The sequence below is a fragment of the Motacilla alba genome, chromosome 3 (assembly GCF_015832195.1).
Source record: "Motacilla alba alba isolate MOTALB_02 chromosome 3, Motacilla_alba_V1.0_pri, whole genome shotgun sequence".
Taxonomy (NCBI): domain Eukaryota; kingdom Metazoa; phylum Chordata; class Aves; order Passeriformes; family Motacillidae; genus Motacilla; species Motacilla alba.
In genome coordinates, this window is record NC_052018.1 from 91,880,637 (window position 1) to 91,907,609 (window position 26,973).

Consider the following 26,973-nt stretch of genomic DNA (forward strand, 5'->3'; position numbering starts at 1 on the left):
CTGTGGCTTACATAGGTCAACCAGTCTTGAGTAAAATACCAACTCCTAATTAGTGGGGGTACTTAAGACTGGTGGCTGAGTGTATCCACAGCCCAGACAGAGCTGATTAGGCTCTGACATACCCATGGACAATGTGCAGTGTGTTATTTGCTGAACACGTTCCAAACGATTTCGCACAGAAACCAGTAAAATACTATTAACATTGTTAGCAAACTTAACTATTTCTGTATTTTCTTATTATGCTTCGGAGAATAATCTGTCTCTTTATTAGGGGGCACTGTCTGCAGCAGCAGAATTACAAACAGTGACAGGGGCTGCCAGACACGGCTCCTGTGCAGACATGAACTGGGCAGGGTTTGGGGGAAGATTGCTTACTGAAGTGATATCTGCACATGAGCCAGACGGCCAGTTTTCTGGGGGATGTGTCAAATCAAATTTCAGAGGTTGAGTGGAAACAAGGAATGTTTTGCCTGCGGCTCTGGAGGCAATGAAGGACTGGGGTGGATGCACACACCCTGATAATGCACTGTACTGGCCACCCTCTGCTGCAATTTGGGCCTCTGTCTCTGCCCATCCGTCTCTTATCACTTCAGTACATTTCTCTGCATCACCACCACAAAGAGACAAATCTTAATATGGCAGGGGAAAGCCCTGGATTTTCCAGGATGTGCTGGATGTGGTGCAGCCTATGTGTCCCTGCACAGATGGAGCAGCAGCCGAGGTGCCCTGCCTGTGCCCAGGAGAGGGATGGGCCACAAAGCACCAGTCTGTGCCCACCCAGCCTTGCCTGGGCCGGGCACACCAGCCACCAAAAAGGTTACAGGAAGGAGGTGATGCTGCTCCTTCCCTGGAGATATTGTGGGTATTATTTACGTCATTACTATCGCCCCATCGTTCTCATGCAGCCAGCTAAAGTCACACAGCCTTTGTAAGTTCAGTTTAAAAGACTTAAAGTGTGAGTCTGCGTGTGTGCGCACATACAGCACTCAGATGTTGGGATGTGGGGATTGAAGCGGAGCAGGACAGGAGCAGGAGTGCTGGGATTGTGCAGATAAGGAACCACGAGAAAGATGGACAAAGAAAACGGGAGCAGAGTTGTGAACAAAACAACAAAACAACTACATCATCTATCCTATCTATCCTATCTATCCTATCTATCTATCCTTTCTATCTATCTATCTATCTATCTATCTATCTATCTATCTATCTATCTATCTATCGTGTGCAGATAAGGAACCACGAGAAAGATGGACAAAGAAAACGGGAGCAGAGTTGTGAACAAAACAACAAAACAACTACATCATCTATCCTATCTATCTATCCTTCCTATCTATCTATCTATCTATCTATCTATCTATCTATCTATCTATCTATCTATCTATCTATCTATCTATCTATCTATCTATCTATCTATCTATCTATCTATCTATCATCTCCACATGCACACACTCCCAACACTTCCCGGCAGCCCGGACTGCAGTCCCTGCCCACCGAGCCCACCGCGCCCACGGCAGCGCTGCCGGGTCCCGCCCGCCCTCGGGGCCGCCTCCCGCTCCGCCCGCCGGGCGCGGCTGCCGGGCCCGGCCCCGGGGCGGGGCGGCGGCGGCCGGAGCCACAGCCAGGTGACCTTGGCAGGCAGAGCCGGGCTGCGCCCGCCGCCGGGGAAGCTGGGTGGGGAGACGGCCGAGATGGTGGAGGACGGCGGCGAGGAGGAGGCGGAGGGGGAGAGCGGGGAGATGCCGGCGGCCGCGGCCCCGCTGCAGCGCTGCAATGGCTTCCTGCCCGGCAAGGAGGCGGCGGGCGGCGGCAGGGCGGCCCCGGCGGGCGGCGGGGAGCAGGCGGCCCCGGAGGCCGAGGAGATGCTGGCGGCGGGCGGCGTGCGGCGGGAGGCGCGGCTGGAGACGCGGCTGTCGCGGCGGCGGCTGGCGGTGCTGGCCGTTTTCAGCTGCTACTCGCTGGTGAACGCCTTCCAATGGATCCAGTACAGCATCCTCAGCAACGTCTTCGCCGGCTTCTACGGCGTCTCCTTCACGCAGATCGACTGGCTGTCCATGGTGTACATGGTGGCCTACGTGCCGCTGATCCTGCCGGCCACCTGGCTGCTGGATGCCCGCGGGCTGCGCCTCACGGCGCTGCTGGGCGCGGGGCTCAACGCGCTGGGCGCCTGGCTCAAGTGCGGCAGCCTGGCCCCCCAGCGCTACCCGCTCACCCTGGCCGCCCAGGCCGTCTGCGCCGTCGCCCAGGTCTTCATCCTGGGGCTGCCCTCCCGCATCGCCTCCGTCTGGTTCGGCCCCACCGAGGTCTCCACCGCCTGCGCCGTGGCTGTGCTGGGCAACCAGGTAGGGCCGCAGGGCAGCGAGGGGGGCTTCGGAGAAGTGGGCTTCCTTGGAGTTCGGCTTCGAGTTAAAAACTTGGTGCTTAAGTGGGAGAAGGCTTTCTCCAGGATGTGGTGTTGGGAGAGTGTCCGGGTGAGGACGCGGGGCTGCCCGGCCGGCCTGTTGGTGCGGGAGCCGGGCCATGTGGCAGCGTGTGGCAGCTCGCGGCTTCCAGCAGCTGCCGGCAGTGCTTCAGTCGAGAACCTTTTCAGAAGTGGTCCTGCTCCACTTCCTCTTTCTCTTGCATTTTGGCACTTGGATTCATTTGACTGAATCCACCCCCGGTTGGAGGGGTATGAACTACGTGAACTTTCATTAAAAGCCCCAGCGACAACATATATTGGTTTTTTCTTCTTTTTAAAATATGGCCTCTAATTGCCAGGTGCCAGTAGTCAATACCCTGGTGACTCCTGAAGTTTTGTGTAACGCTGTGATAGTACACATCACTGCTGGGAGCTGATAACTGAGTCACGGAAATCCTCAAGCTCCCTGGTCCTGGCCAGTTTCAGGGAGCTGGAACAGGTGCATCTGAAAGCACAGGTGCAGGTATGATGCTTTTTCCTCCTATAGCCTAATTCTCACCTCCTGCCACTGTCCCAGACTTTTTTTTTTTTCCCTCCTGTGGCAAAAAAAAAAAAAAAAATTGCTAAGATTCAAATCAGCATCACTGATGCAGGCTGAGGTCATAGGTAGAGTTTGGTTAAGATAATGGGGGATTTGTTTTTTATCATGTGAGTCTAATGGTTTTATGTTTGTGCACTTTGCATTATGACAGCAGTGACAATCATTTTGCACATTTACAGTTAAGGTGTACCTAACCCTAGCTGATCCCTCATTAGCTCATACCTGGCTGTTCGCAGTTCTTCCAAAACATTTTTTTTTTTTTTTTTTTTGCATCGAAGGTTTCTGGTGGACAAGTCAACTGTCTCTTTTGGATTGAGGATTTCAGAAATTGTTGGTTGTTTCAGCAGTGAGGCAAAAATTTTGGATCGGTATCCTGGCATGAGGTTAAAGGTTTCTTTGGCAGCTAAATTTCCGCTCTTTCTGACATGCACTAGTCCTCCCAGTAGCAAGGAGTTACTGGGTTTTCAGTTCTGCAGTAGAGTGTCAGGTATTCAGCTTGGAGCCTGAAACTGATGCTTCACTGGGATGCTGAGATGTGGGGTTGAAGTGGTGTAGGACAGGAGCGGGAGAGCAGAGATTGTGTGGATGGGAACCATGAGAAGGATGGGCAAGGGAAACAGGATCAGGATGTGAACAAAACAAGCTGTGGGTATTTCTGGAGTGTATTCCCCTCCAGAAGCTAGGACTGACCTCAGTGTGCCTGCTGAAGTGTGTCAATAGAACAACAAAATTTTTCTATTTTCGCATTTTACTTCCTTATGAAAACCCTAAAAACTCTCAAAAGCTAGATTGAAAGAGTAGCAAGAAGTTAGGCACTTGGAAGTTAGAAGTAATGTCCGTGTGTCCCACTGCAGTTCCCTTCTGCATACGCATTCCTGCTGGGTCTCACTGTACTGATAATTGCACAACGTGAACTGTGTAACTGTGTAACAGAACACGTCGCTGCACCCCACTCGCTGTACTGCATAATTGCACAATGTGTACTGTGTCATGGAACAGGTTGCTATAACCCACACAGCTGATGGACATCCAGTTGCTTATCAGATACTGTGTGAAACTTCAGAGCTGCAGCGGCCGGGGACAGCAGGCAGGGGAGGAACAGAGCAGTTATCAAAATTTAGATCTCACTTCTTCGGAATGCTGATCGTTTGCAGCTGGAGCACAAATCATTGCAGCTGATGTACCTGTCAAGGGTTGTCGGGAGTGCCAGATCTCCACAAGTATTTAGCATCTTAAATGAGGCATGCCAAACTCATTGGAACACTTTCTTCTGGCCTTAGCCTGTCTAGATTTATATGATGGAAAATGGTATCACTCGACTTTGTTTGGAACATTGTAGTTACTTCACTGGCTCCTATTGGGGGAGGAAGAAGTATACCTAAGGACAAAAAGTAACTGTGTGCTCAGTTCATGTTTGTAGGGTTCACATACTAGAGTGAGGACAAAAGGAGACAAATTCTTCCTGTGACCACTGGATACTGTGTCAATATGATGGTCTGGGAGGTAAAAAGGTAGCAAAAACCTCATCAGGGCATGCACAAAGGGTGCTTTGTAAGCACAGTGGCACACCTCTAATGTGCGTGCTTTCTGATAGTCGGGCTTGCTACTCTAACAGTCTTTGGTACTCTTTTTTCATTTAATTTTACCTAAAAATAAATGTTCCAACACTTTAAAATGCTATTAAGTTTTGGGGGAGCAGAAGAGAGAAACTGAAGATAGAAGAAGAGAAGAAATAGTCCTGGACTTGTTCCTTCATGTTTTAAAATGCTTTTTATATATATGTATATATATATATATATCCCCAAAATTTCAGTTCCTGTTTTATGTCACTTTAATGCAAAATCAGTTGTTACATTGGAATTTACTCCACACACAAACCAACTACTTCTTCATTCTGTGATTTTTATTTATTTCCTTACCAGTAATCGTACAGTTTGCTCTTAATTAGGGTATTTCTCTTGCTTTTCTCTGCTCTGTCTTTCTTCAGTAAATCTTGCAGTCAGGCTTTGTTACTGTAGTGGCAGGAGCATGACATAAATGAAGATCATTTCTACAAGAGTAGTTGGAATCTTGTATCATCTGTAGGTCTTCAGTTGCAGGATTACTGATACAAATTCATGCTCACGCATGGTACTTTCATTTCCTGTGAAAGGTTCTTGGAGAAGTACAAAGATTCTTGTATAAATACTATGTGTAGTGTAAATATGTGCACTAAGTGTGGTATTGTAGTTCAGTTGAGAAGTGAAAAGATTAAACATGAATTATAGAAGATCTGCTTGTAAAACAACATCAAGAGCAAGTGGCTCAGAAGTGTGATACTCAAGTTTTATTAATGTTTATTATGATAACAATTCTAAATTCTACCTGGTAAGACTTTTCACTTCTGTTAATTCTTATGTTGAGAGGGAAATTATTTTTGGTTTTGTTTTCTTTCTTTATAGCTTGGTACTGCAATTGGCTTTTTGTTGCCGCCTGTTTTGGTCCCAAATACACCGAATGATATTGATCTTATGGCACATAACATCGGCATCATGTTCTACGGAACAGCGATAGTGTCCACACTTTTGTTCTTCTTAGCAGGAGTTGGTAAGTGTTTAAATTTCTGGAATTTACATGCTGGCTACAGGAGGTGTTTACAATGTCTCACTTTAAAGCAGCTGACTGCTCAAAGTAGTTGAGGTTACAATTTTTCCAGTTTGTGTTCACTTACCTGTTGTGACAGGGTTAAGCAAAGCCATTTCACTCTATGCCGTGCTTCACATGGGGTGATTTCTTTCAGAATATTTAGTTCTCTCAGTTTCTTTGCTGCAGGGATTTATGATACAATGTTAATTCACTTTGTTAATCTTACAATTTATATACAAAGGTCCTGATGTATTGCAGACGAAGTTTGTCTTTGACCGTATTTTGGTAGCAATCAGATGTGACCAGATAACACATTCTTTGTGGATGTGACACTTCTTCCATGAGAAAATCTAGAATTTTTTTTTTTCATGGAGTTGTTAAAACTACTCTCCTGTGTTAATTCACTCTCCTGAAATTCATCAAGCTGAAACACTTAAAAAAAAAATCACATTAGTTTAGTAGAGATTAATCAAAAATTGTTCCTTCTTCTTTTTCCCCAGTGTTTGAAGAGAAGCCCAAATACCCTCCCAGTCATTCTCAAGCAGTCCTGCAAACTAAACCTCCTGAGGATTACTCCTACAAGCAGTCCATTATTAACTTGTTCAAAAATATTCCATTTATACTTTTGCTAATCAGTTATGGTAAGTGGTGCTATCTGCTTGTAGCCTGGCAGAAAGGTTCAAATGCGGGCCAGAAGCACACAGAATTTTAATTGTTGGGTTTTTCTATGGGGGAGGGAGTGTCAAACTTTTATTTACTCAGGTGCCAGTGCTGAAAAATCCGTAAGGATGCAAAATACCACTTATAGGTCCAGTGAAGAGATTTTACCTGGCACATAAAAGGTTTTGTATTGTGAGTCTTATATGTCAGAAGATGAATTCTTTAGGGTAACAACTCAGCATGGCTGCACCTGGAATAACTGAAGCTTTTTTCTTGGTGCTGCAGGTATTATGACTGGGGCATTTTATTCTGTCTCCACATTATTAAACCAGATGATAGTAACTCATTATGAGGTAAGTTTCTTGGATCTCTTATTTCTCTTTTTCACTGTACATTTGCAGAGGTGATATTAATTTTGTAGGTGTTATGTGTGCTCAGACATTTGATTTCTTTTATACCTCTGTACAGTTTCTTGTGCCATACAGCTGTGGGAGTCATAGGAATGTTTGTTTGCACTTATGACTGCCAAGAGGTCTGAACTTGACTCTGAATGGAAGCAATTATTAATGAGCACCATATAAATATTTGTTGAAAGGGAGAAGAAGTGAACGCTGGGAGAATTGGCTTGACTCTGGTGGTGGCAGGAATGGTGGGTTCGATTATTTGTGGTTTGTGGCTGGATTACACTAAAACATACAAGTAAGTGTGGGTAGGCATGTGTGGGGTTAGGGGTAGGAGAGTGGTGCAATTGCATTAGGAAAATACTCCACCATAAGGGCTGAAATGATCTGCTGATGAAATGCAGTTGGTCCCTGATCTTTTAGTGGCCTTGATGGAGAGAAGTTTCTGCAGCTACAGCAAAAGCTTGATACTATTACTAGTTATTGGCCAAAAGAAATGAGGGAGCAGAATGCAAAGGGATTTGTCATCTACTCCTGTCTCTTCAGGAGTGCAAGGAAAGCACTGTAGGTCTTACCAGGTGGCCCAGTGGGCTTCTTCTCCTAGGAAAGCATAAAGTCTCAAAGCTTGCCTTGCATTGTTTTGTAAAATGGCCAGCTGATGGATTCTCAATTTTTTTTTATGCTACTCCTGATCCTATTAGTAAGTGTAATGTTGGCTTTAATTCAGGGGATGACCATGGAGCAGAGCTCTCTTCTGGGGTAGGAGCTCCTGGGTCTATCATCCATGGTGTTGTGCCCCCAGGAGCGAGCACTGCCCTGGAGCACTGTTTGTGATGGATTAGTTCTCCCCTGTGACACTTAGTACATTATGTGCCTCTACAAGCCTAATGGATGTTAATGCTGTAGATTGGCTTTGTTTCTGCATGTGTTTTGGCTTACCAATATGTGCTTTAAGAATTTGGAAGACATCCGTTCTTCCAGATTCAAAATAAATAGAACACTGTAATGAGATTTGTTTGACTTGCCTCTTGGTAGGCTGACTTTTATTGCTCATAGTGTTGGACTCAGCTGCTCCTGTGTTGATGTATTGTGTAAAGGGCAGCACTGCAGAATGGCCAAGAGGTACAGCATAGCAGAGAACTAAAATAGTCTGAAGGTAGTAGTATGTGCTGTGGTTGTCCATTCTTCGAGAGTTTGAGTAAGTGTCCTTAGCCTTGAGTGAAGCAGCCAGATAACCAAGATAATGAAGGGTTCAGGAATGTGCTCTCTGCATGCTAAGTTTGAGGCAGAATTACATGAAGCAAATTTTATAGCTTTAGAATGGCTTATGTAATGTTCGTGTTACCCTTCCATGCTTCAGCAATGTGCTACGGCCTTCTATGAACAATGCTAATTTTTTGTTGTTGTTGTTGGGTTGCAGGCAAACTACTTTGATTGTTTACATTCTCTCTTTCATTGGGTTGCTGGTATTTACCTTCACCCTGGACCTCGGATACCTTATAGTAGTGTTCGTGACTGGAGGAGTGCTTGGGTGAGCAATTAAAGAACACTACAAGACTTACTGCATTTCTGTTCTGAAACATATTTAAATGTTTTACCTAGATAATTTTACATGGTCTCAGCCTATGCCTTTAGCTCCCAGTACAGATAGGGTTTCTTCTTCTGTTACATCAGAATAAAGCTAAAGTAACTCACTTTTCAGTAAATTTCATTTACCATTTTATGGACCTAAGAGAGGTCTCTATGTGGTCAATTTGCTTGGTTCCAATTCAAAAAGCTGTCTGCAGTAAAGTTGAAGCTTTCTCTTGACCAGTGTGTAGGTGATTAGAGTTTAACTGAGCAGATCTAGGAAGACTGGCTTCTCTGCATTTTCATTAATCTATACTTTGATAGCCCGAGCAACATGCTGGTTGCTTTGTTTGCTGTGCTCATAGATACTTGATCTAATAGCCTCAAGAGGGGCTGAGGGAATGTTGCTGTATTCAGACACAGAAGTCAAGATGAGACCAGAAGTGTCTTGAGAGTTTCAGTTTAAAAACCAGTCAACCAACCTCAGCTGCATTTTAAGCCTTTTCTCTTCCTATCATCCATCGGTCTCCTCAGCTTCTTCCATAGCAGCTTCCAGCAGGTGTTCAAGTGTACAGCCTCACTCCCTTCTCATAGTCTCTTTTTGTCCTCCAGCATGGATATTTGGGCTGATCAAATGATAATGTTTGTGCATGGCTTTCATATGAAAGTAATTGTCTTCTAGTATGGAGTGGCTGGCAGACTCCTTTGCAAAGGCTGTTTCATATGTATGGTGGTTATGGGAAATAGAACAAACCTGTTTTAACAGCTTTGCCCTAAAGAGAAAGATGAGTGGCTAAAATTCTGGAATTATGCGACGGAATGAAGCAGTCACTACTATTTGGAATTATTGAATTCTGTTAAGTCATGAACGCATGACAATTCAGAATCCCAGCTAATTCATAACACCATGTGTGTATGTTAAGTTTTCTTAGCTGTAGTAATGGATGAAGGTCACACCTGTCATTGTCTTACTCTTCTCTTCAACAGGTTCTTCATGACTGGTTATCTTCCACTTGGGTTTGAATTTGCTGTGGAAATTACATATCCAGAGTCTGAAGGCACTTCCTCAGGTCTCCTTAATGCATCAGCACAGGTTACAGCATTTTATTTCTTCAAGTGAAGTAATGTTCAGGAATGCCATTATGCTCAAGTCTAGGAAGGCTTTCTTAGACTTAGCTAAGTCTCTGTTTTGTTGCTGTAGTCCTGGTTTGTTAAAATTTAATTTCTGTAAGATGTGACCTGGAACTTTTAAAGGTAAAATGATGACTCTGTTCTGTGTGATCCTGATGAAGTTACTTGTTTGTTTATAGATATTTGGAATTGTCTTTACACTTGTTCAAGGAAAGCTCACAACAGACTACAGTCCTCGTGCAGGAAACATCTTTCTTTGTGCTTGGATTTTTGTGGGCATTATTTTAACAGGTAATTACAAGTGCAAGTAATGGCTTCTCTTTAATGTGAAAATGTAGGTGCTTTTAGGATGATGTTGCTAATATATGGACAGCCATCTGACCCCCATTTCTTGAGACATGTCTTGAATTTGTGACAGATGTCCATCGCCAGAGTGGGGTGAGAAACAGAAACAAATGCACAAATGGAGGCAGTTTACAGTTTTCCAAATGCAAGAAATTGCTGATGCACTCTGGAACTGTGCCAGTGTTTACACATGTTGACTCACTAATGTGCTGAAAGTGCTGAACTATCAAGCTTTTCTTTAAGTGCTTGTGGTTTGAAAGATTTTATTGTCTTTGTGTGCTTTGTAAGGAGCAAGTTCAAATTGTCAGTGAGTTCAAACTGCAAAGAAAAAATAGGGGTATTTCGAAAATACACTGAAAGCAGCTTCTGTGTGCTTGCACCCTGCAAACATTTCCCTTGAATTGCATGCCACTGCAAAGGTGTGAACCAGCTTTCCTTTTTCCTTCTTTTCTCAGCCTTAATAAAATCAGATTTGCGAAGACACAATGTGAATTCAGGGATAATGAACTTGGACGTTAAAGCTGTAAGTGGTGACTCTTCTACCATGATGTATTACCTACTTGAATGCTTGACTTCTACTGGCATAACAATAGCAGCTGCAAAAGAGTACTTGACAAAGTCTTATGACTGATCCCATGTTGGTTTTGAGCAACAGAGCCACATGGGATGGTGCTCTCCCATATCTGTTTTTCTCCTTAACTCCCGTGAAAAAAACTGAAAAAACTTCTGCTCTCAGAATTTTTTTGACTTTTTTGAATATTTGAATTTAAAGTGGCTAATATTATTAATTTTATTGCTTGAATCTTGCTTTTTCATAATAGCAGGGAATCACTGTAAATTGTGAAGCCTTTTTGTTTATTGGGTTGTGAGGCCATCCTTTAGACTGTGTACTTTATTTAAAATACCTGCAGTCTCTTCAGATGAAGTCAGTGTCTGATAAACAGAAGCCATGCTGGAGTTTCTGTGCAGTGCTGCATGAAGAGCTGGGTTTGTTCTCCTGCTGACTCTCTCAATTTAAAGGAAGAGTGAGCATAGCATTTTCTGATGATCATAAGGCTCCATGTTTCAGCAGCTTTTCTAAGCTACTACAGTTAGTAGTAGAAATAAAGCTCTCAGTGGAAAATTTTTTCAGTGCTGTGGGTTTTTGATTGTTTGGATCAAGATATGAGACAGCTTTTTGGAGTCAGACATCACAAGATCCTCTGCCATGCTTATTTTTGTGTAGGTGTCTTGCATGCCCAGCAGCTTTTGATCATCTGTGACCGACTGCACACTGTTAGTGTCTGTATGAGGTTCAGAAACTTCGAGCTGGTGCTGCCTGAGCTAACTTGAACCTGAAACCTGTTGGCAGCTGCGTGTGCTCCGTGTGGCATCCTGTGGGTTTCCCAGCAGGGGTTGGAGCTGTTCATGACTTATCTGCTTCCCATCATCACCTCGTTAATTAGCCTAGATCATCACACAGCTTCATTCATATTAGCCAGGGTGTAAGAAAAGCTGCAGTCCTCGCCCTGATGTTGCCATGCATGATTGAGACCTGCCTGTGTTAATAATGTACAATATCACTTTGATACTGAACCTTGATCAAGATTCTACTGTGGTTAAATGTAACAGAGAAAAAAAATGGGAAGTCAATCTTCATGTGACAGATACTTATATGCAGTAAATATATACTTTAGAGTTATACTAAGAAACTAAATTCTATGTTTGGGCTCTCTTATTGCAAAAATAAAAGAAAATAGGGTTTCATATAATTTGCTTAATTGGGCTAATTAACTTCATATACTGCTGGAGCCTAACCTAATAATTGCCCAAGAATACTGAGTTTGAGTATAATTCTGTTGAATAACAGCTTAATTCCTGTTGTGTTTTTACTTTTTTATTTCCCTCTTCAGGTACCAGTTGACAGTCCTGTAGAATCTGAAAGCACTACATTAAAGATTCAGTCAGCTTTATGAAGCTGACAGAAGGTGACTCAGCAACGCACAAGAGTGGTTAGATATGGACGATACGAGCTAGTGTAATCACTGGATTTGTGTGTATGAGTAGTGAAATGTGTTTGTTTATACTGGTGGTAGCTGTGTACTGGAAGCTATGAAGATGCTCAGTTCATTTTGCTCAAGATGCAATCAATTCACCTTTGTATGGAATATTTATTGTAACATTTCCAAGTCTTGCAGTTTCATTAGTAAAGAACTGTGTGAACACTCTCCACAGTAGGGAGATGTGCATTCAGGATGCATACTTGAAAAAAGCAGGAGTCTTGAAGTACAGTTGTCATGATCAGAAGTATCTTCTTGTTCAGTCTTGCTGGTGCATTTGAAAAGTCAAGAGTAGGGAAATGCACAGCAGGAGGATGTTCACAAGTTCATTTTTTATTTTAAATGTATCTGTATTTGAAAATAAGCCAATGATTCCTTCTGGAAAAGTGATAGCACAATACTGAAAACAAGAGATGACGTGTGTGTTTCATACTGGCATCTGATATTTCTTTTGCCTTGAAACTTCTTTCTGGGTATCAGAAGGCAGATAAGAGAAAACACTGTTCTTGCTATAACTTCATTGTAGCATTTCTGGGGAGATTTAAAAAGTTTCTCACTAGATAAATTGGAGAAAAAGCATTTCTTATTAAATACAGAAAAAAGGAGGACAAAGGCCTTTGATATCTCTGTTATGAAATATTTATAAGCAATGGAACACTACCACACAAGTTTCCTCCACAGAATACTTTGAGTGCTTTCTCAGTTAAAGAGAGAGGAGTACGTGTTTACAAAGAGCCAGTGCCTTTACTTTGTAAAGAAGATCCCTGCCTCATCTTGAGTTTAATCAGTGCTGCTGAAGAAATTCCATTTTGTGTGTTAAACCTCTGAATATTTGTGGAGTACCAGAAAACATGTTCTGTCCTTTTTATGGATTGTATCACTTGTCTCATGTGAAATTCCTGTGCTTGTGTAACTTAAATCATGTCTTTTGCAGTTTGTTAAAAGCTGTAAGGAAATAGTGATAAGTAATAGTAATAGTGAAAAGAAAATAGTGATATTTTCACTTTTTCTGATCAAATATTTCCTTTTATATCATCTTTGCTGCAAAATGAGCAGACATTATTAACAGTAACTTTTTGTTACTTCATTTATCTGTATTTGGGATGGAGGTTATTCAGTGCAGTGCTTTTGAAAATTTTCTCCTTTACCTTGTGCTCTATCTACACACCCACAGAACTGATAGCACTACAATAATACTATTGCTGGGAAAGTCAAACTTGGGTTAGTGGACTTTTTGGAAATATTTCATTTTTAGCTCAGCAACCTGAGCCTGCAAGTTCAGCGCCATCAGTGATGCTGTGTCTTTGAGTTCCCACAGTTGCAGTGCCATCCAGAAGGCAGAATCCTGCTCGAAGTTTTCCACAGGTTGTTAGAGTTGGGGATGTGGAATTATTTAACTCTGTGCTGGTTTTAGCTGGGCTAGTTAATTTTCTTCACAGTGGCTGGCATGGGGCTGTGTTTTGGATTTGTGCTGAACACAGGGTTGATAATACAGAGATGTTTTATCCTTGCAGAGCAGGGCTTACACAGAGCCAAGGCCTTTTCTGCTTTTCATATGTCAGAAGAGGTGAGGAAGTTGGGAGTGCATGGGATGTTGGGAGGACAGGTGACCCCAACTGGCCAAAGGGATATTCCAGACCATGTGACATCATGTTCAGTGTGTACAGTGGGGGTCAGAAGGAGGGAGGGAGGGATGTTTGGAGTGATGGTGTTTTCTTCCCAAGCAGCTGTTGCACTTGGTGAGGATGGTTGAGCACCTGCCTGCCCATGGGAAGCAGTAAATTAATTAATTGTTTTTCTTTGCTTCTGTGTGTGGCTTCTGCTTTCACTATTAAGCTGTCTTTGTCTCATCCCATAAGTTTTTCAGCTTTTACCCTTCTGATTCCATCCTCAATCCCACTGGTGGGGAAGGGAGTGAGCAAGCGGCTGCCTGGGGCTTGGTGGATAGCTGAGGTTAAACAACAACAAACTCCAAGATAGTTTCTAAGTACAGTAAATATAATTAAAGGCTTTTCTTTTTCTTATTTCACTGTAGACTCAGGAATATCCTTTTGTATAAAAAGGGCCCTGAAAACTTATCTTTCTAAGCTTAGCCTCTAAATGTGATGATCTCGATTTAAACATTTTGTATGATAAATGCTTTAGATAGGGGAAGACCTATCAGAATAAACTAAGCGCGCTTGGAACACTTGCCTTGCCAAAAAGGGTTCATGTCTCTTTGCCGGGTCCAGTGCTAGGGGGAAAATGGCCAGGCCTTGCTGTTCCTGGGGAGGCAAACTCTGGAAGAGTCCACTGCTGAAGCAGCTGAATATAGGAAAAGTCACTCTTGGCTATTCAAATGGCAGGCAAGGGTATAGGAGTGAGAGTAGAGATGCTTTCATTATGTCAGTCCTTTACACTGAAGCTGCCCCATCAAGGGATGTACAGGTTTTCACCCTGAGTGAGACAAATGAAAGTTTCTGCCTTGTGACATATGTGGGTGGCTTTTCCCTTTGGAGAAATTATAATAACATGTGCCAAGATATATATATATGTTTTTCATCAAGATACAGATACAGAAAATATTTATGTTCATGGCCCATGCATGGTTGCTTTGACTTTTGGTGTTGCAAAACTTTATCAAGATAATTTTTTTGTAGTTTTGGGGAATTGTTTTCAAATGTCCAGTAGAAAGTCTTTGCCAGTATCCAGGATGTTTGCTGACCTGTTCAGTATATACTGTTCAAAATACAAGATTGTGTATTTTTCATCCTTTCTTAAAATTTATTTTTCAATTTCTTTCTTCATTACTAGTTTCCAGTTTCTTTAGTTATGTTCAGCTGATTATTGAAGAAATATTCTAGTTCTGGCTCCTTGTGTTTTTTATCTTCTGCCAAATTACTTGGCTACCTTCTGAAAAGGTTGAAAGAAGATTTTGGCTTGCTGGAAACCCTGCAGGGTCCCTGAAAAGAAAATATAACTAATAATGAAGGCTTAATTACATCCTGGATTTAATATTCCCCTTCTAAAAGGAGCTTGAAAGTTGGAAACCTATCAGCTATTTTCAGGCAATGATAAAGTACTTAAATGAAAGGCTCAGCAGCAGAATAAAGAGCAAATAAAGAGAAAATCAGTATTTTTTATGTGATAGTCTTATCATCTGTCAAGAAATCGAGGTTCTAGTTCATGGCAGAAATAAATTTGGAGTAGTTTGAGGCTTTGTGGTTTTTGCTTTTAATTTTTAATTTTTGGGTTTTAGCAGAAAACATCCACTCAATCAAACATAGAATCATAGAATGTTAAGAGGTTAGAAGGGACCTTAAAGATCATCTGGTCCCAACCCACCTGCCATGGGCAGGGACACCTCCCACTAGACCACGCTGCTCAAGGCTCTATCTAACCTGGCCTTGGATTGGGGTGTCCACAACCCGCCTGGGCAACCTGTTCCAGTGTCTTACCATTCTCACAGTAAAAAATTTATTCCTGACATCTAAATTAAATTCTCTCTCTTTCACTTTGTGCCCATTTTCTCTTGTGCTATCACCACAATTCCTGACTAAGAGTCCCTCCCTGTAGTCTCTCTTCAGGTAGTGGAAGGTTGCTATGAGTTCTCCATGCAACCTTCTTAGCCTGGAAATTCCATGTGCATTTGGAATTGCAAATAGGGTTTCTGACTCTTAGCCTTCAGATCCTGGCTCAGCCCCCCAGCAAGAGTAGAGTTGGGGACTAAAAATTCAAACTGTTTAAAAAAGTAATTGTATCATGAATGGAATTGCATATCAACTAGGAGAGGATGGTGTAAGAAACCAAGTGAGAACAGGCATCCCAGTCCCATGCATCAGCTTTTGCTTTTCAATTTGCTTTTTTTCCAAGTGTTTCAGGAAAGCTCTGGAGGATGCAAGAGAAGACACATGAGGCACACAGTGGGGAGCATAAACAAGGGGATTACCCCAAGTTCCCAGAAGCCCAGCAGGTTGTGCAACTGATAACGTTCAGCTACAAAATTTAGAGATTAGCATTAATATTAGTTCTTACCTGTGCGTTTCTTCCCAACCATGTTAAACTTTTGGTAATTTCAGTAGAAGAGACTCAGAGAACATGGACACGTTTTTATTTAGGATTCCTGCCACGGCCTTAAACCCCTCATTCCTATTGGCTGGGTGTGAAAATACCAGACCTGTAGGATGGAGTCTGGAATTGCTGGTAGGTAAGTCCCTCAGAACAAGTATTTGTAGATGGGTGCTTGTCTTCAATAACATCTCTTTCTGTTTGTAAATGCCCATGGTTTATGAGGAAGAAAGAACAAGGGAAGAAGTAGCAACAATATATATTAATCATTTCAGATTAATAATGATGCCTTGAGAGGCTACCTAGAACAGAGGCTAGTTAGTGTTAAAGGAATAAAATAAATAAGCAGGTATTTATTAAAAAGGCCTTCAAAGGAAACACCTTGGGCAGTACAAGTATTGGGTGTGGCCAGGGCTATACCCGAGATGGGTGATGGGTCACATGTTTTTACACTTTTATAAGTTTTGGTCCATTTACATTTTGGGGTTAATTGTCCAATTACAGCTTCAGGTTATTAAGTCCCATCCTCCCAGACTGCTCTCCTCAATTCACTGTTGTTTATGCTTTTTGGGTCTGAAGCTGTGATGATGTCCTTGGTTCTCAAGCTGGAAAAGGATTGTTTTTTCAAACTAAACTGTGAAGAGAATTTGCTAACATTTTATATGAACTTCAAAGTTATATACTTATGCAGTACAGAATCTGGGAGATATGAAAGCTAAAACTTAATGCATCAATAGGGCTTTTCTAACTTCAGTCTCTTGGTTATCTCTTTTGTTCAAGGCAGTCTGTTGTTTCAGAGACAAACAGTGGAGTGTGTAATTAGAGCTGCCAGCCCATGTTGCCTAATGAAAAAAATGTTTTTTTGAGAAATATTTGTACTACCTTGTGCATCTACAACCAAGTGAAATTTGGTTAAGCTGTAAACACTTATTGTTTTCCTTTTCCATTTTGTGAACTCAGTAGTTTTTCTGTGTGAATGGGAGTGTGTGACCTTTACAGTTGTTGTCTTTCAATACATGTATGTGTCTCCTTCTCAAGTGTCACAGGCTATTGATGTTTCATGGAGCACAAGCTGTCATTGCACACAATAATGTGTGATTGCCCCCAGCCCCACCATTCGGTCTGAATTCTGTGAGGAGGGAGAAGTGATGTTAATGCAGGAACTAGAATGAATTAAGCAAAAAAACTTCCTAAGAGAAATCTATTTCTGTGTAAGACCCATGTTATTTACTGCTCATGTTTTTGTTCTCATGAGGATAAGAAATGTTTTGCTGTAATATTTTGGTTTTGTTAGTGTCCAGGTCTATTTCAAGACAAAATTAAAAGTTCTTAATGAATATTCTCTGATTGCAATACTGTATGTATGTGAATATGTGGATGGCATCATTCCTTAACATTCTATGTTACTAATAAAGTGTATAATGCCTAAATTAATTGGAGCCAAGAGTAATATTTTTGACAGCTGCTAATCTAAAAGTGATTATTTTTTTCCTCAGAACCTGCCTTTTAATGTAGGAAAATGTGTAAGTGTATGACTTACTGTGTCATTAATAAATATACATGTACATGCAGGGTATAGAAATTTATTTTCCACAAGAGTATTGGCATCCAGAGACATTTTCTTGGGTCAAAGAATTAAAGTACTAGCTTTGGTAGTCAAGTTGTACTGCTCTAGCACAGAGATTTCTCCTTTGCTTTGGAAAAGCTCTGTGAGGAGATGAAAGGGTAAGTTAACCCCTAAAGCAGAGCGATCCAAAGGCCGCTTCTTGAAGGTAGTGCAGATATTCTTTTAATAAAGCACTTGGTTGCTGAGAGATTATCTAGGGGGAGAGGGTAGAATAACTTCTGAGACGGGATAGAAGTGAGATATTACATTCAGTTATGGCTAAAATCAGAAGTGTCTTCAGTGGGAGTACTACAGAACCCTTGTGAACACTCTGCAAGGGTTCTGTCACCCACCCTCAGGCATTTAGCCCAGGTGTGAGCCAGCCAAATTTGAGGAAACTGCTTTAAAGTATGCAGAGTCATGGTAAGCAAATGTTTCATTTTTTAAAATCCCAGCAAACACAAGCCCTGTGTCATAAAGCAACACTGAGATGCAGTTCAACACTGGGTTGAACTTTCAGATGGGTTCTTAGTTTTACAACCAGGACCACAAGGTCATGTTCCTCTTATGGTACCTCGATGAAAGCTGCAGGCAATATCCCCAGTTAGCACTGTAATTTAAACATTCCCACAGCTAGGAAGGAACAATCCCAGAAAAAATATTATGTCTAAAGGTTCTTTGGCATTGGAGTTTTGGGGTTGGTAGTTTGATTTCTTTTTTTTCTGGTTAGATTCTTGGTCCTTCCAAGAAAACACTAGAAACCTCATCAGGTAAATGGGAAGTGTGAAGCCATCCTGACTATGATTAGTCAGATAATTATTTCTATAGCTGGGAGGAGGCTCTGTGATCTAAAGCTAACAATTATTACCCCTTCCAGAAAGTGATGTGGTTTGTGTATGGATAAAATAGCCGGCCTAACAGTCCAGCTGCTTCCTGGGCTGGAAAAGGTTTCTTAGAAGTCTCCTGGATTTCCTTCTGTCTGTGCTGCACAATTAACTAACCCTATCTGACCATGTTCTAAATCAATATTTACAGCTCTATTAAACAACAACTTCTCAGAAAACAAAACAATAATATCCTGAACTTTGTAGAAAGGACTTCAGCAGATATGTCACAAAGGCTAAGTACTGGCAATGGTTAGGAAAATTACTGATTTGTGAGTAATTATATATTTGTGAATAACAAGCTAGTATCTGCTTAATATCAGGGATCAAAATTCAGCCTCTAGGGCGCTAATTTCCAGTGATTCCTTAGTAAACTGTTTCTGCTTGTAACAGTGTTTAGACCATTAAAAAAGGTAGTAAATAGTGTCTAAAGGGCATTGTCAGTGTTGTGGCCTTGTGTTATGAGTTTCCAGAAAAAGACACAAGATTCTACAAAAGCTACAAACTCCATGCAGATTGAAAAATCCTGGGGAAGTATTGAAGGCTTCAGAAATTTTTCTAGCCTGCATTAGGCTGAAGCAGAGAGTTTTGGGGTTTTTTTTTCAGAAAGGGGCAGTCCTAAAGTTTTTTAGATGTTAATCACTAGTTTGATTAAGGTAATAGAGGGACTGCAGATTACTGCAGAGTCAGTTATTCTTTTAGAAATCAAATTGTCAAGCTTGCTGCCAAGAGAAAAAGAAGTTAAAATATAATAGTGCAGCTTCCAAGGCTGTGCATGGCATTTTCTCCACTAAATATTGGAAGGCAACTTGATTTTCTCAGAATAATTCATCAGCTAGTTCTGAACAACCCTGCAGGCATTAGAGAGAATGTACATCCTGTGTGGAATGAAGAGACACTGTCCCACAGGGGTGAGAATGACTCACCCAGAGATCATTAACTGGCTCCAGGGGACTTGAATTTGTGTTATCTTCTGCTCCCAATGAACAACTGAATTTTCTTCTGGCCCTAACACTAAAAGCCTGAGATTCACTTGGAGGCTACTGTCTAAAGCCTAGAAATACCATGATTTCTCATCTTGTCACTGCCCTACTGAAGCTTCAAAAGGGTAGAGAAAGCCTCAAAGGCTCAGAAGAAGCTTGATGGAATTGTCCAAAGCACACTGTCACCAGGGGAGATATAGAGGTCCCCCAGCTTTTGGGGAACAGAGTGCTGCATGGTCAGTGTGATTTTTCTCTGACTTATTTCATCTGCTCAGCATGCGAGAATCTCATGAGGGTTGACACGTCTGCATGCACTGAGAGCATTAGGGAGTCTCCTCCAAGTCCACAGCTTGTGTGATTACAGCATTCCTGAGTTTGATTCCAAAGCCAGAAGGTGCTCTGTAGGCTTCAGTTTGCTCTGAAGATTACTATCACTCATGTCATAGCAAATAATGAAGATGGCTGAAAAAAAGTAGTTTTGCTCCAGATTACTGTATTTCCTTTAAGAGCTTTATTTTTAAAATGACTGTGGTATTTGAATTTCACTGTCACCTTCCGGCGCTTCTGCAGCATTTTGATTACTCTTCAATCACTCTCTGGAAAGGGGGACTCTTAATCTGCAGAGCACTGTCTCCCAGGGATGCTTGAAGTGATGCTTCAGATCAAAAATTGTTTGATGAAATCATCAGTGTCGTCATGACACCTCGTAGCACCATAGCATGGAGAACAGTAAATCACACATTTCTCTTTGCAGGTTTCACACAGCATCTCAGTTCAAAGGCTTTTGGTGTTTGGGCCTGTGACACGTTCTATTGCTAGGCTTAATAACTTTTCCAGTTTACTTTTTATTCTTCCTGGAAAGAAAATGTATTTGAGGAACTTTAATAATTAAAGTACGACATTTGGTTAGTGTTTCCTAACCAGCATCATACTACTCCTAAAGGGCACAGGTTATACCGTAGCACAACTAGACTGCTTAATTTACTTCTGATCAGCAACAACAACCCTGCTTCTAACCTCAAGCAGGCAGGGGTTTACTGCAGTGCATTCCTCTCTCCAGGAAGGCAGGGATGACTCAGGCGCTCAATTGGCAGTGGAGGTAAGTCCTGACTCTCACCTCTGGTGCCACCACTGGCAGCTCCTTTGTGACAAGGCTTGCGGGTGCTGATGATTGCTGAAAAGAAATCTTATTTCTAGGTAGCAGATTTTTTTCAGACACTGCTGTTCTTTTCTACTTGTATTTTTATTATGCAGTTCCCCTGGGAAAAAAAAAGAAAAAAAGCTACTGGGCTGGGTAGTTTACCCTCTGACTAAATTTTAAAGAAGAAATTGGTAAAAAAAAAGGCAATATTCATGGAAGGTTACATTAATGTTTTCTTGTTTTTGTAAGCAGAGCTTGCTGCAGAGAACAAATCATGTGATATGGTGTCAAGTAAGACCTTCAGAGCAAACTGTATTGATGTAATTATTTTCCCAAGCTACTGCAATGTTTGAGACTGAAACTTTGGAACAAGACAGGAGTAAGGCAGACTAATTGGGATGCTGATGTTGCACCACTCAGGAACAACAGCTTCACCTGTACCTGATGCCAACAGTTGTAGACCAGAGTGAGGTGACTGTAGGAAGTATGGAAAAGGTTATTTCACTGTTAGCAAAGGCTCAGTCAGGTTACTAGGACATGCTGACCTGCAATTGGGAGTGGAAAGTGAAAATCTGCAAACCAGTTTTGGGGAAGGTCTGATTTATAGGCCTTTCATGACACTTCGATTTTTTAAAATGCTTTAAAAAATCTTTTTTTAATGCAAGAAAAACTTGCCTGTTTGACTAGTCTGAGAACAACTGGAGTCCATCTAGCCCCATCTAAAATAAACACTGTAATGATTTGTTGCAGTAGAATTATTGCAGGAGATCCTGGACTTGCTCAGGCAGAAATCAAAACATGCTGCTGAAGGTCCTCATTGGTGCAGCCAAAGCAGCTGATGGTTGCTTTTTCTGCTAGACCATTGCAAAATAAACAGTGGGTTAAGAGTTCTCAGAAAGGGCTACCTTGGGGAAAGCTCCAAGGAAGCACACCCTCAGGCGTTTCTTTTATAGCTTGTTTTTTTTTTTTTTTTAAAGTCTGCTTTAGATATTTATCTTCCCAGTGATCACAGGGAAATTCTATGAGTACAGAAAGTTATTATTGGTTACGCAAATCACTCCTGCAAACTTGTACCAACAGCCATTGCCATATTGCCAGGGTTACATCCTTACCACAGTCTGACCTTTCATTTCATCACTAAAAAATCCCATTCCAGTATAATGTTCAATTTAGGAAAAAAGCCCCAAACAAACAAATTTTATATTCCTTTCAATGGATCAAATGAGGTCACTATGGTCTTTTCAGGAAATGGGCCAATATTTGCATTGCAATAATGCAATTTACTTAAAGAGGGCAAACTTTCTTGACCTGTGTTTTACTGCTGCCCTCTGCAAAGCTGAAGCACCCCTGCAGGATTAACCATTTTGGACTGCAGCCGCTCTGCTGGCTGCTAAATGCAGAAAAAGCCATTAAGATCACTTGGCCTGGCTTTAGCAGAACAGTGTGCCTAAGCTGGTGTCAGGAAAATCCACAAATGCCAGAGCTTTATGTCCAAAAAGGAGACAGAGGAGTCCTGCAACTTTACTTGCATAAAGGGAGAGAGTCCACCGGAGCACAAGCCTGCAAACTTTTCTCTCCCAAGGTTTTGGAGGGTGCAGCCTCCTTGTATCCTAAACTCCTGGCTGCATCTTGGCCCCTTCCTTTCCTCATTGGCCGAGGTACTAGGAAAGTACAGCCTTCCCTAAATGCCTACCACATATTCACCCCTTGAGCCTACCATTTTACCCCAAAGTTCAGAAACTCAGGCTTGTGCAGACCCCACTTACTTGGTTCAGGAGCTGAGCTGTCTGAGCTCTGCAAGGAACCTGCTCCCCACAGTTAGTAGAGACATTAAGACCCCTTTCAAAGATGTTAACACCCACACCTTCACCCATGAAATTGTTTGTAAAGACATCAGCTTTCCTCTCACTGGGAAGGTATCCAGGCTTCAGGCTTTTGCACTGAGTGCTGCCAGCTGGAGGTACTGGGCACATTCCTGCTCCACTGGTAACTGGTACTGGTACAGCACTAGTGTCCACTTTTAAACTGACCTGGGAAAGAACCCAGGTCTGTCCAGATCTGATGGAAGGAAGCAGGAAAAGATAAACAAGCTTTTGCTTCCCAGCACAGCCTTGGATGGCAGCAGATTTGCCACTCCCTTCTTGCACAAAAGAAAACTTCTGTTCCTAGGAGGGTTGAACAAAACGTGTCTCCTGCCCCTGCTGGCTGGGCTGCTGGAGCAGCTGCCCTCTGCCTGCCTGCAGAGGCATCAAATCAAACGCACCAGGGCCAGCTCTGTGGCGTGGCTGTGGCTCTGAGAAGGGTGCTGTTGTGGACTGGGACCCAGGGAATTGCCACATGGCCTGACTTGGAGGTATCCAAAGCTGCAGAGCCAGGGCTGGCCAGGCAGGGCAGGAGCAAGGGCAATCTGCTGACCAGCCCATCTTTTGCTGCAGTGCTGCTGCCGGTCCTGTTCCACTTTTGGGTTTGTTGCCTCCCTTGTGGCCCTGGTAGCACAGAGTGGCATTCCTGTTCACAGTGAGAAGTATTTTCACATAACAAGGTTTGTTGATAGCAGTCTGGACAAGGTCTTAGAAAAGGCTGGAATTATGCTGGCAAAAGATCTGCAGAGCAGAAAACCTCCTAATTTCCAAGCAGCATGAGACCTCGCAGGCCATGAGACAGCAAATGACACCAGTTGTCCTTCCCCAGCCTGGCTGCAGCTCCCTCTTCTGAGGCCAGGTCAGGCTGGAGCTGCTGCCCAGGAAAGGCTTCTCCTGCTGGCTCCTTGCACAAGAAGGGCTGTTTGGAAACAATGGGTAATAGAGGAAGTGTTTTCCCAGACAAGTCCAAATAAATACATGAATGAACTTCCTCTGCTCAATATCACAGGGCGGTGAGGGTTTGCTGTGTGGCGGGGCTGAATTCATTGCTGTTTGCAAGAGAATGCTCTCAGAGGAAGGGGATAGTGGGACTGATTGTGGGGGTGTGGGAGTGGCACTTTGGAGAAGAAGCCTGCTTGAAAAAAGCGCCAATGCTGACATCACCTTGCTGCCATGGTGCAAATTAAGAGCTATTAAGTTTCCTGCACTTGGTTGTGTAATTGCACTGCAGGCCCTTTTGAATGCTGCATTTAAATGAGCCTGCAATTGGAAATAATGAAGGTTAAAACCCTCTTACATGATTCTATGATCAAATTAGTTCCTTTGACCCAGAAAGCAGCTGTGGTAGCAATGAGCTCTGCACTAGGAGTAGGACTGTAGATGGAAGTGTCGTTCAGAGCTAGCTTTAGAAAGGTACATCCATACAAAGTGACTGAATTCCAAAGTCCAACAGGTCTAGCACACTAGGACAGAGGCTGGACAGGAACCTGGTGTGAGAGGAAGACCTGCAAACAGAGCAGGGAGGAAGGCAGCTCTGCCGAGAGTCACAGTATCAAAATTAAGCTTTCATCGTGAATATCTGTTCATAACTAATACCAGGGACAGCTTTGGCTAATCCAAAGCAGCATTATTCTATTTTTACACCTAATTTGCAGCTGGTGAGAGGGTTATTAAGACTTTCCCTTAGTTGTAGGGACTTAGGAACACTACTTTTATTTCCTTAGGCTGTGGCTTTGAAGTTGCCTTTAGCTCCAGGACCTCAGCTAACTTCTGCCCTGCCTGTCCAGCCCACAGCTGGCCTTGGACACACTGACTGACCTGTAGGAGTTCAACTTGTCACTCTTCCACCTGAGCATCAGGGAGGAGCTGGTAAGAATGTTCTTTCTTTCAGTCCTGATTGGAAGCGGTCTGGATGCTGCAGATGCTGTGAACAGAACATGGTGTCTGAACCTTGCCATGCCCCTTACCTGTCTGGCCAGGGAGAGTCCTTCCCTCTGGCATGGAGCACACCCTGACATGGTGGATGCAGGAGGCTTTGAACTGCAAAGCATGTAGCATCACTCTAATCTTCACCCTTCCACGGTGGCTTAAGAAGTGGGTGGGTGTAGGAAAACATGATCTGAAGGTTCCTGGCTGCTCTGGGCAGTGAAGCAGCACTGAGCAAGGCTATGACAGCTCCAACATGGTTGCCTGTTCCAACAGGGAACAAGGCTCTGGGATATACGTGACTGCCAGCTTGTGTATCAGCATCCTTGAGGATGACATTCTGCTGTGTAAGCCCAGCACTCCAGGCTCTGTCACGTGCAGTGTGCCCCTCAGCTGCTCACACATGGATGCCACACTGGCACTGTCCTAAGATCCAGGTCTGAAGGATTTTCAGGCTTTCCCCTGGCTCTGCTCCAGTGAACTCACAGACTTTCTTGGCCTTCCTTTCCTTGCACTGTCTTGCCTGAGCCTCCCTTGGCTCCTTGAGAGCCCTCTCCTCTGTGTCTGCAGCCTCTCTGGATCTCTGTGTTTCATCATCTCCCATTGGGAACTCCTCTTGGTGCTCTCACATCTTGCTGATGTTCAGCATCATCTGCGCTCCAGGAGAGACTGTGCTTCCCCTGGGATCCTGCTTCCAAACCCAGCAGAGTATATGTGTGTGTGTGTATCATCTCTGCCCAGCATGGATGCACATTTTCCCTCCAATTGCAGCGTTTGCTTGATGGTTAGGGAAATACAGGACATAGTGGAGAGGGTGAAGACTTCACAGCAGCTCTAAATCCACCCTGACCTTTATCCCTTTTCCCCGCATTGTGTTGTTATTTACACACAGAGCCCTACATTCAGCTTGGGGGGGGTTCTACACTGGGTTGAAAGCTGACACTGGGCAAGCCACGTAAGCCGAAGCCCTTGATTTGCTTTAGCTGGTGGAACAGCTTTTCGCTGTCCTCCCTCCTGCTAAACCCCCTGATGAGATTCTGGCATACCATGTGGCCAGGGGACAGCAGGGAGGATTACTGGTAGGACTCACAGAGACATCGGCTCCTGTGGAGAGCGATTAGCAACTCATCATGCACTCCTGGCTCCTGAGAGCCTTCGGGAAGCTGATTAGGGCACCGCAGAAATTTATTCCTGTCTGGGAGCAGGGGAGATCAGAGCGGCAGCAGAATGGCATGGTCAGGGGACGGGAGCAATGTTTTTCAGAGTATTTGTATCTGATGGGGGTCACTCACAGCTCTAGGAGATGCATTATTACACTGACACTGTTGAGCTTGATGTGAAGAGCTGAAAATTCCCGTCCGAGCGTGGCCACAGCCATCAGGGCACACGGGGCGCTGGAGCGGGCAGCACCGCCAGCGCGGTCTCTGCCGGGCCTGGGGCGCTCCTCTGCCCACCCCTCCCTGGGGCCTCTCTCGGCAGCGCTTGACCTTCAGGCCGGGATCTCACTGCCACCACCGTACCGCTAAGCGCTCAACAGCGGATCTTCCAGCTCTGCTGGGAAGAACGGAGCAGCCCGGCTCTCTCCGAGGAGGACTTCCATCCTCCGGCGTCCATCACGCAGTGGGGACCAGGACGCACGCCTGGGTTCGGGCAGCACTGGGCTGGGTTCGCCTTGAGGGGATCGCCTCGGCTTGGAGGGGCCGGGCTCGGCTCGGCTCGGCTCGGCCAGGCTCGGCTCGGCCGGGCTCGGCTCGGCTCGGCTCGGCTCGGCTCGGCTCGGCTCGGCTCGGCTCGGCTCGGCCGGGCTCGGCTCGGCTCGGCTCGGCTCGGCTCGGCTCGGCTCGGCTCGGCTCGGCTCGGCTCGGCTCGGCTGCGGGCGAAAGCGCTCGGACTGCGCCGCCCGGTTGTGGTGTCCCGCTCTATCCGGCAGGGGGCGCCTCCCGGCGGCGTCTCCGCCAGTGGCGGCCCGCCCCGCCCCGCGGGCCCCGCCCCTCTTTGTTGCGGCGGCCAATGGGGGCTCGCCGCGGGCGGGCGGGCGGCCGGTCGCGCGGTAACGCGCGGCATGGCGCGCGGCGCGGGGCGCGCCCCCTGCGCGGCCGCGGCCGGTACCGGGGTCGGGACGGGGCGCCCGGAGCGAGCGGGCCGGCGGCGCTAGCGAGGGCCCGCCCCCGCCCAGCCTCCTCCGCACGCCCGTCACAGGCGCACACACACAGATACACATAAAGAGCGGCCGGGCGGTGGCGAGTCCGTGGGGCACATCTCGGTAGCGGTCCCGGTCCCGGGCATGGCCGCGGGGCCATGACGGGCGTGGCGGGCCGCGGCGGCGGCTGCCGCGGGAGCAGCCGGCGTGCGGCGGCCGGCAAGGAGGGCGGCCGGTCGCGGAGCGCCCAGCCGCGGGCGGCGGGCGGCGGCGGGAGCGGCGGGGGCTCGGAGGAGGAGGAGCAGGAGCAGCAGCGGGACGGCGGCTCGCTCTTCCTGGTGAACAAGAGCGGCTTCCCCATGGACGGGCAGACCTGGGAGCGGATGTGGGGCCACGTGGAGCGGGTGCACCCCGACGGCGGCGCCGTGGCGGCGGCCATCCGGAGCGCCGCCCGCCTGGCTCGGGTAAGGCGAAGCCGTCGGTGTCCCCTCGTGCGGGAGCAGCGGGTGACACCGGGCCCGAGGTCGGCCGTCCGGCGGCTGCCGCGTTCCGTACGCGCAGAGCGGCCGAGGAGGCTCCAGGGCCGGGTGGGAGGGTGTGACACCGCCGCCCGGA

The 26,973-nt window shown here is 44.8% G+C and overlaps 2 protein-coding genes across 2 annotated transcripts in view; both read left to right on the forward strand.

Moving 5' to 3' along the window:
- Window positions 1-1,606: 1,606 nt before the first annotated feature.
- Window positions 1,607-11,939, forward strand: FLVCR1 (FLVCR heme transporter 1). Its single transcript, XM_038133124.1, has 10 exons — window positions 1,607-2,339; window positions 5,441-5,585; window positions 6,125-6,265; window positions 6,570-6,637; window positions 6,880-6,983; window positions 8,106-8,216; window positions 9,242-9,347; window positions 9,565-9,676; window positions 10,186-10,253; window positions 11,623-11,939. Exons 1-10 carry the CDS (start codon window positions 1,689-1,691, stop codon window positions 11,683-11,685), a joined length of 1,569 nt encoding a protein of 522 aa, XP_037989052.1. The 5' UTR covers window positions 1,607-1,688; the 3' UTR covers window positions 11,686-11,939.
- Window positions 11,940-26,270: 14,331 nt separating this feature from the next.
- VASH2 (vasohibin 2) overlaps window positions 26,271-26,973 on the forward strand; it is a 34,759-nt gene continuing 34,056 nt past the window's right edge. The window contains exon 1 of the mRNA XM_038134148.1: window positions 26,271-26,822. Within this exon, the coding sequence (XP_037990076.1) occupies window positions 26,517-26,822 (306 nt within the window). The 5' untranslated portion in view covers window positions 26,271-26,516. The remainder of the gene's footprint in view (window positions 26,823-26,973) is intronic.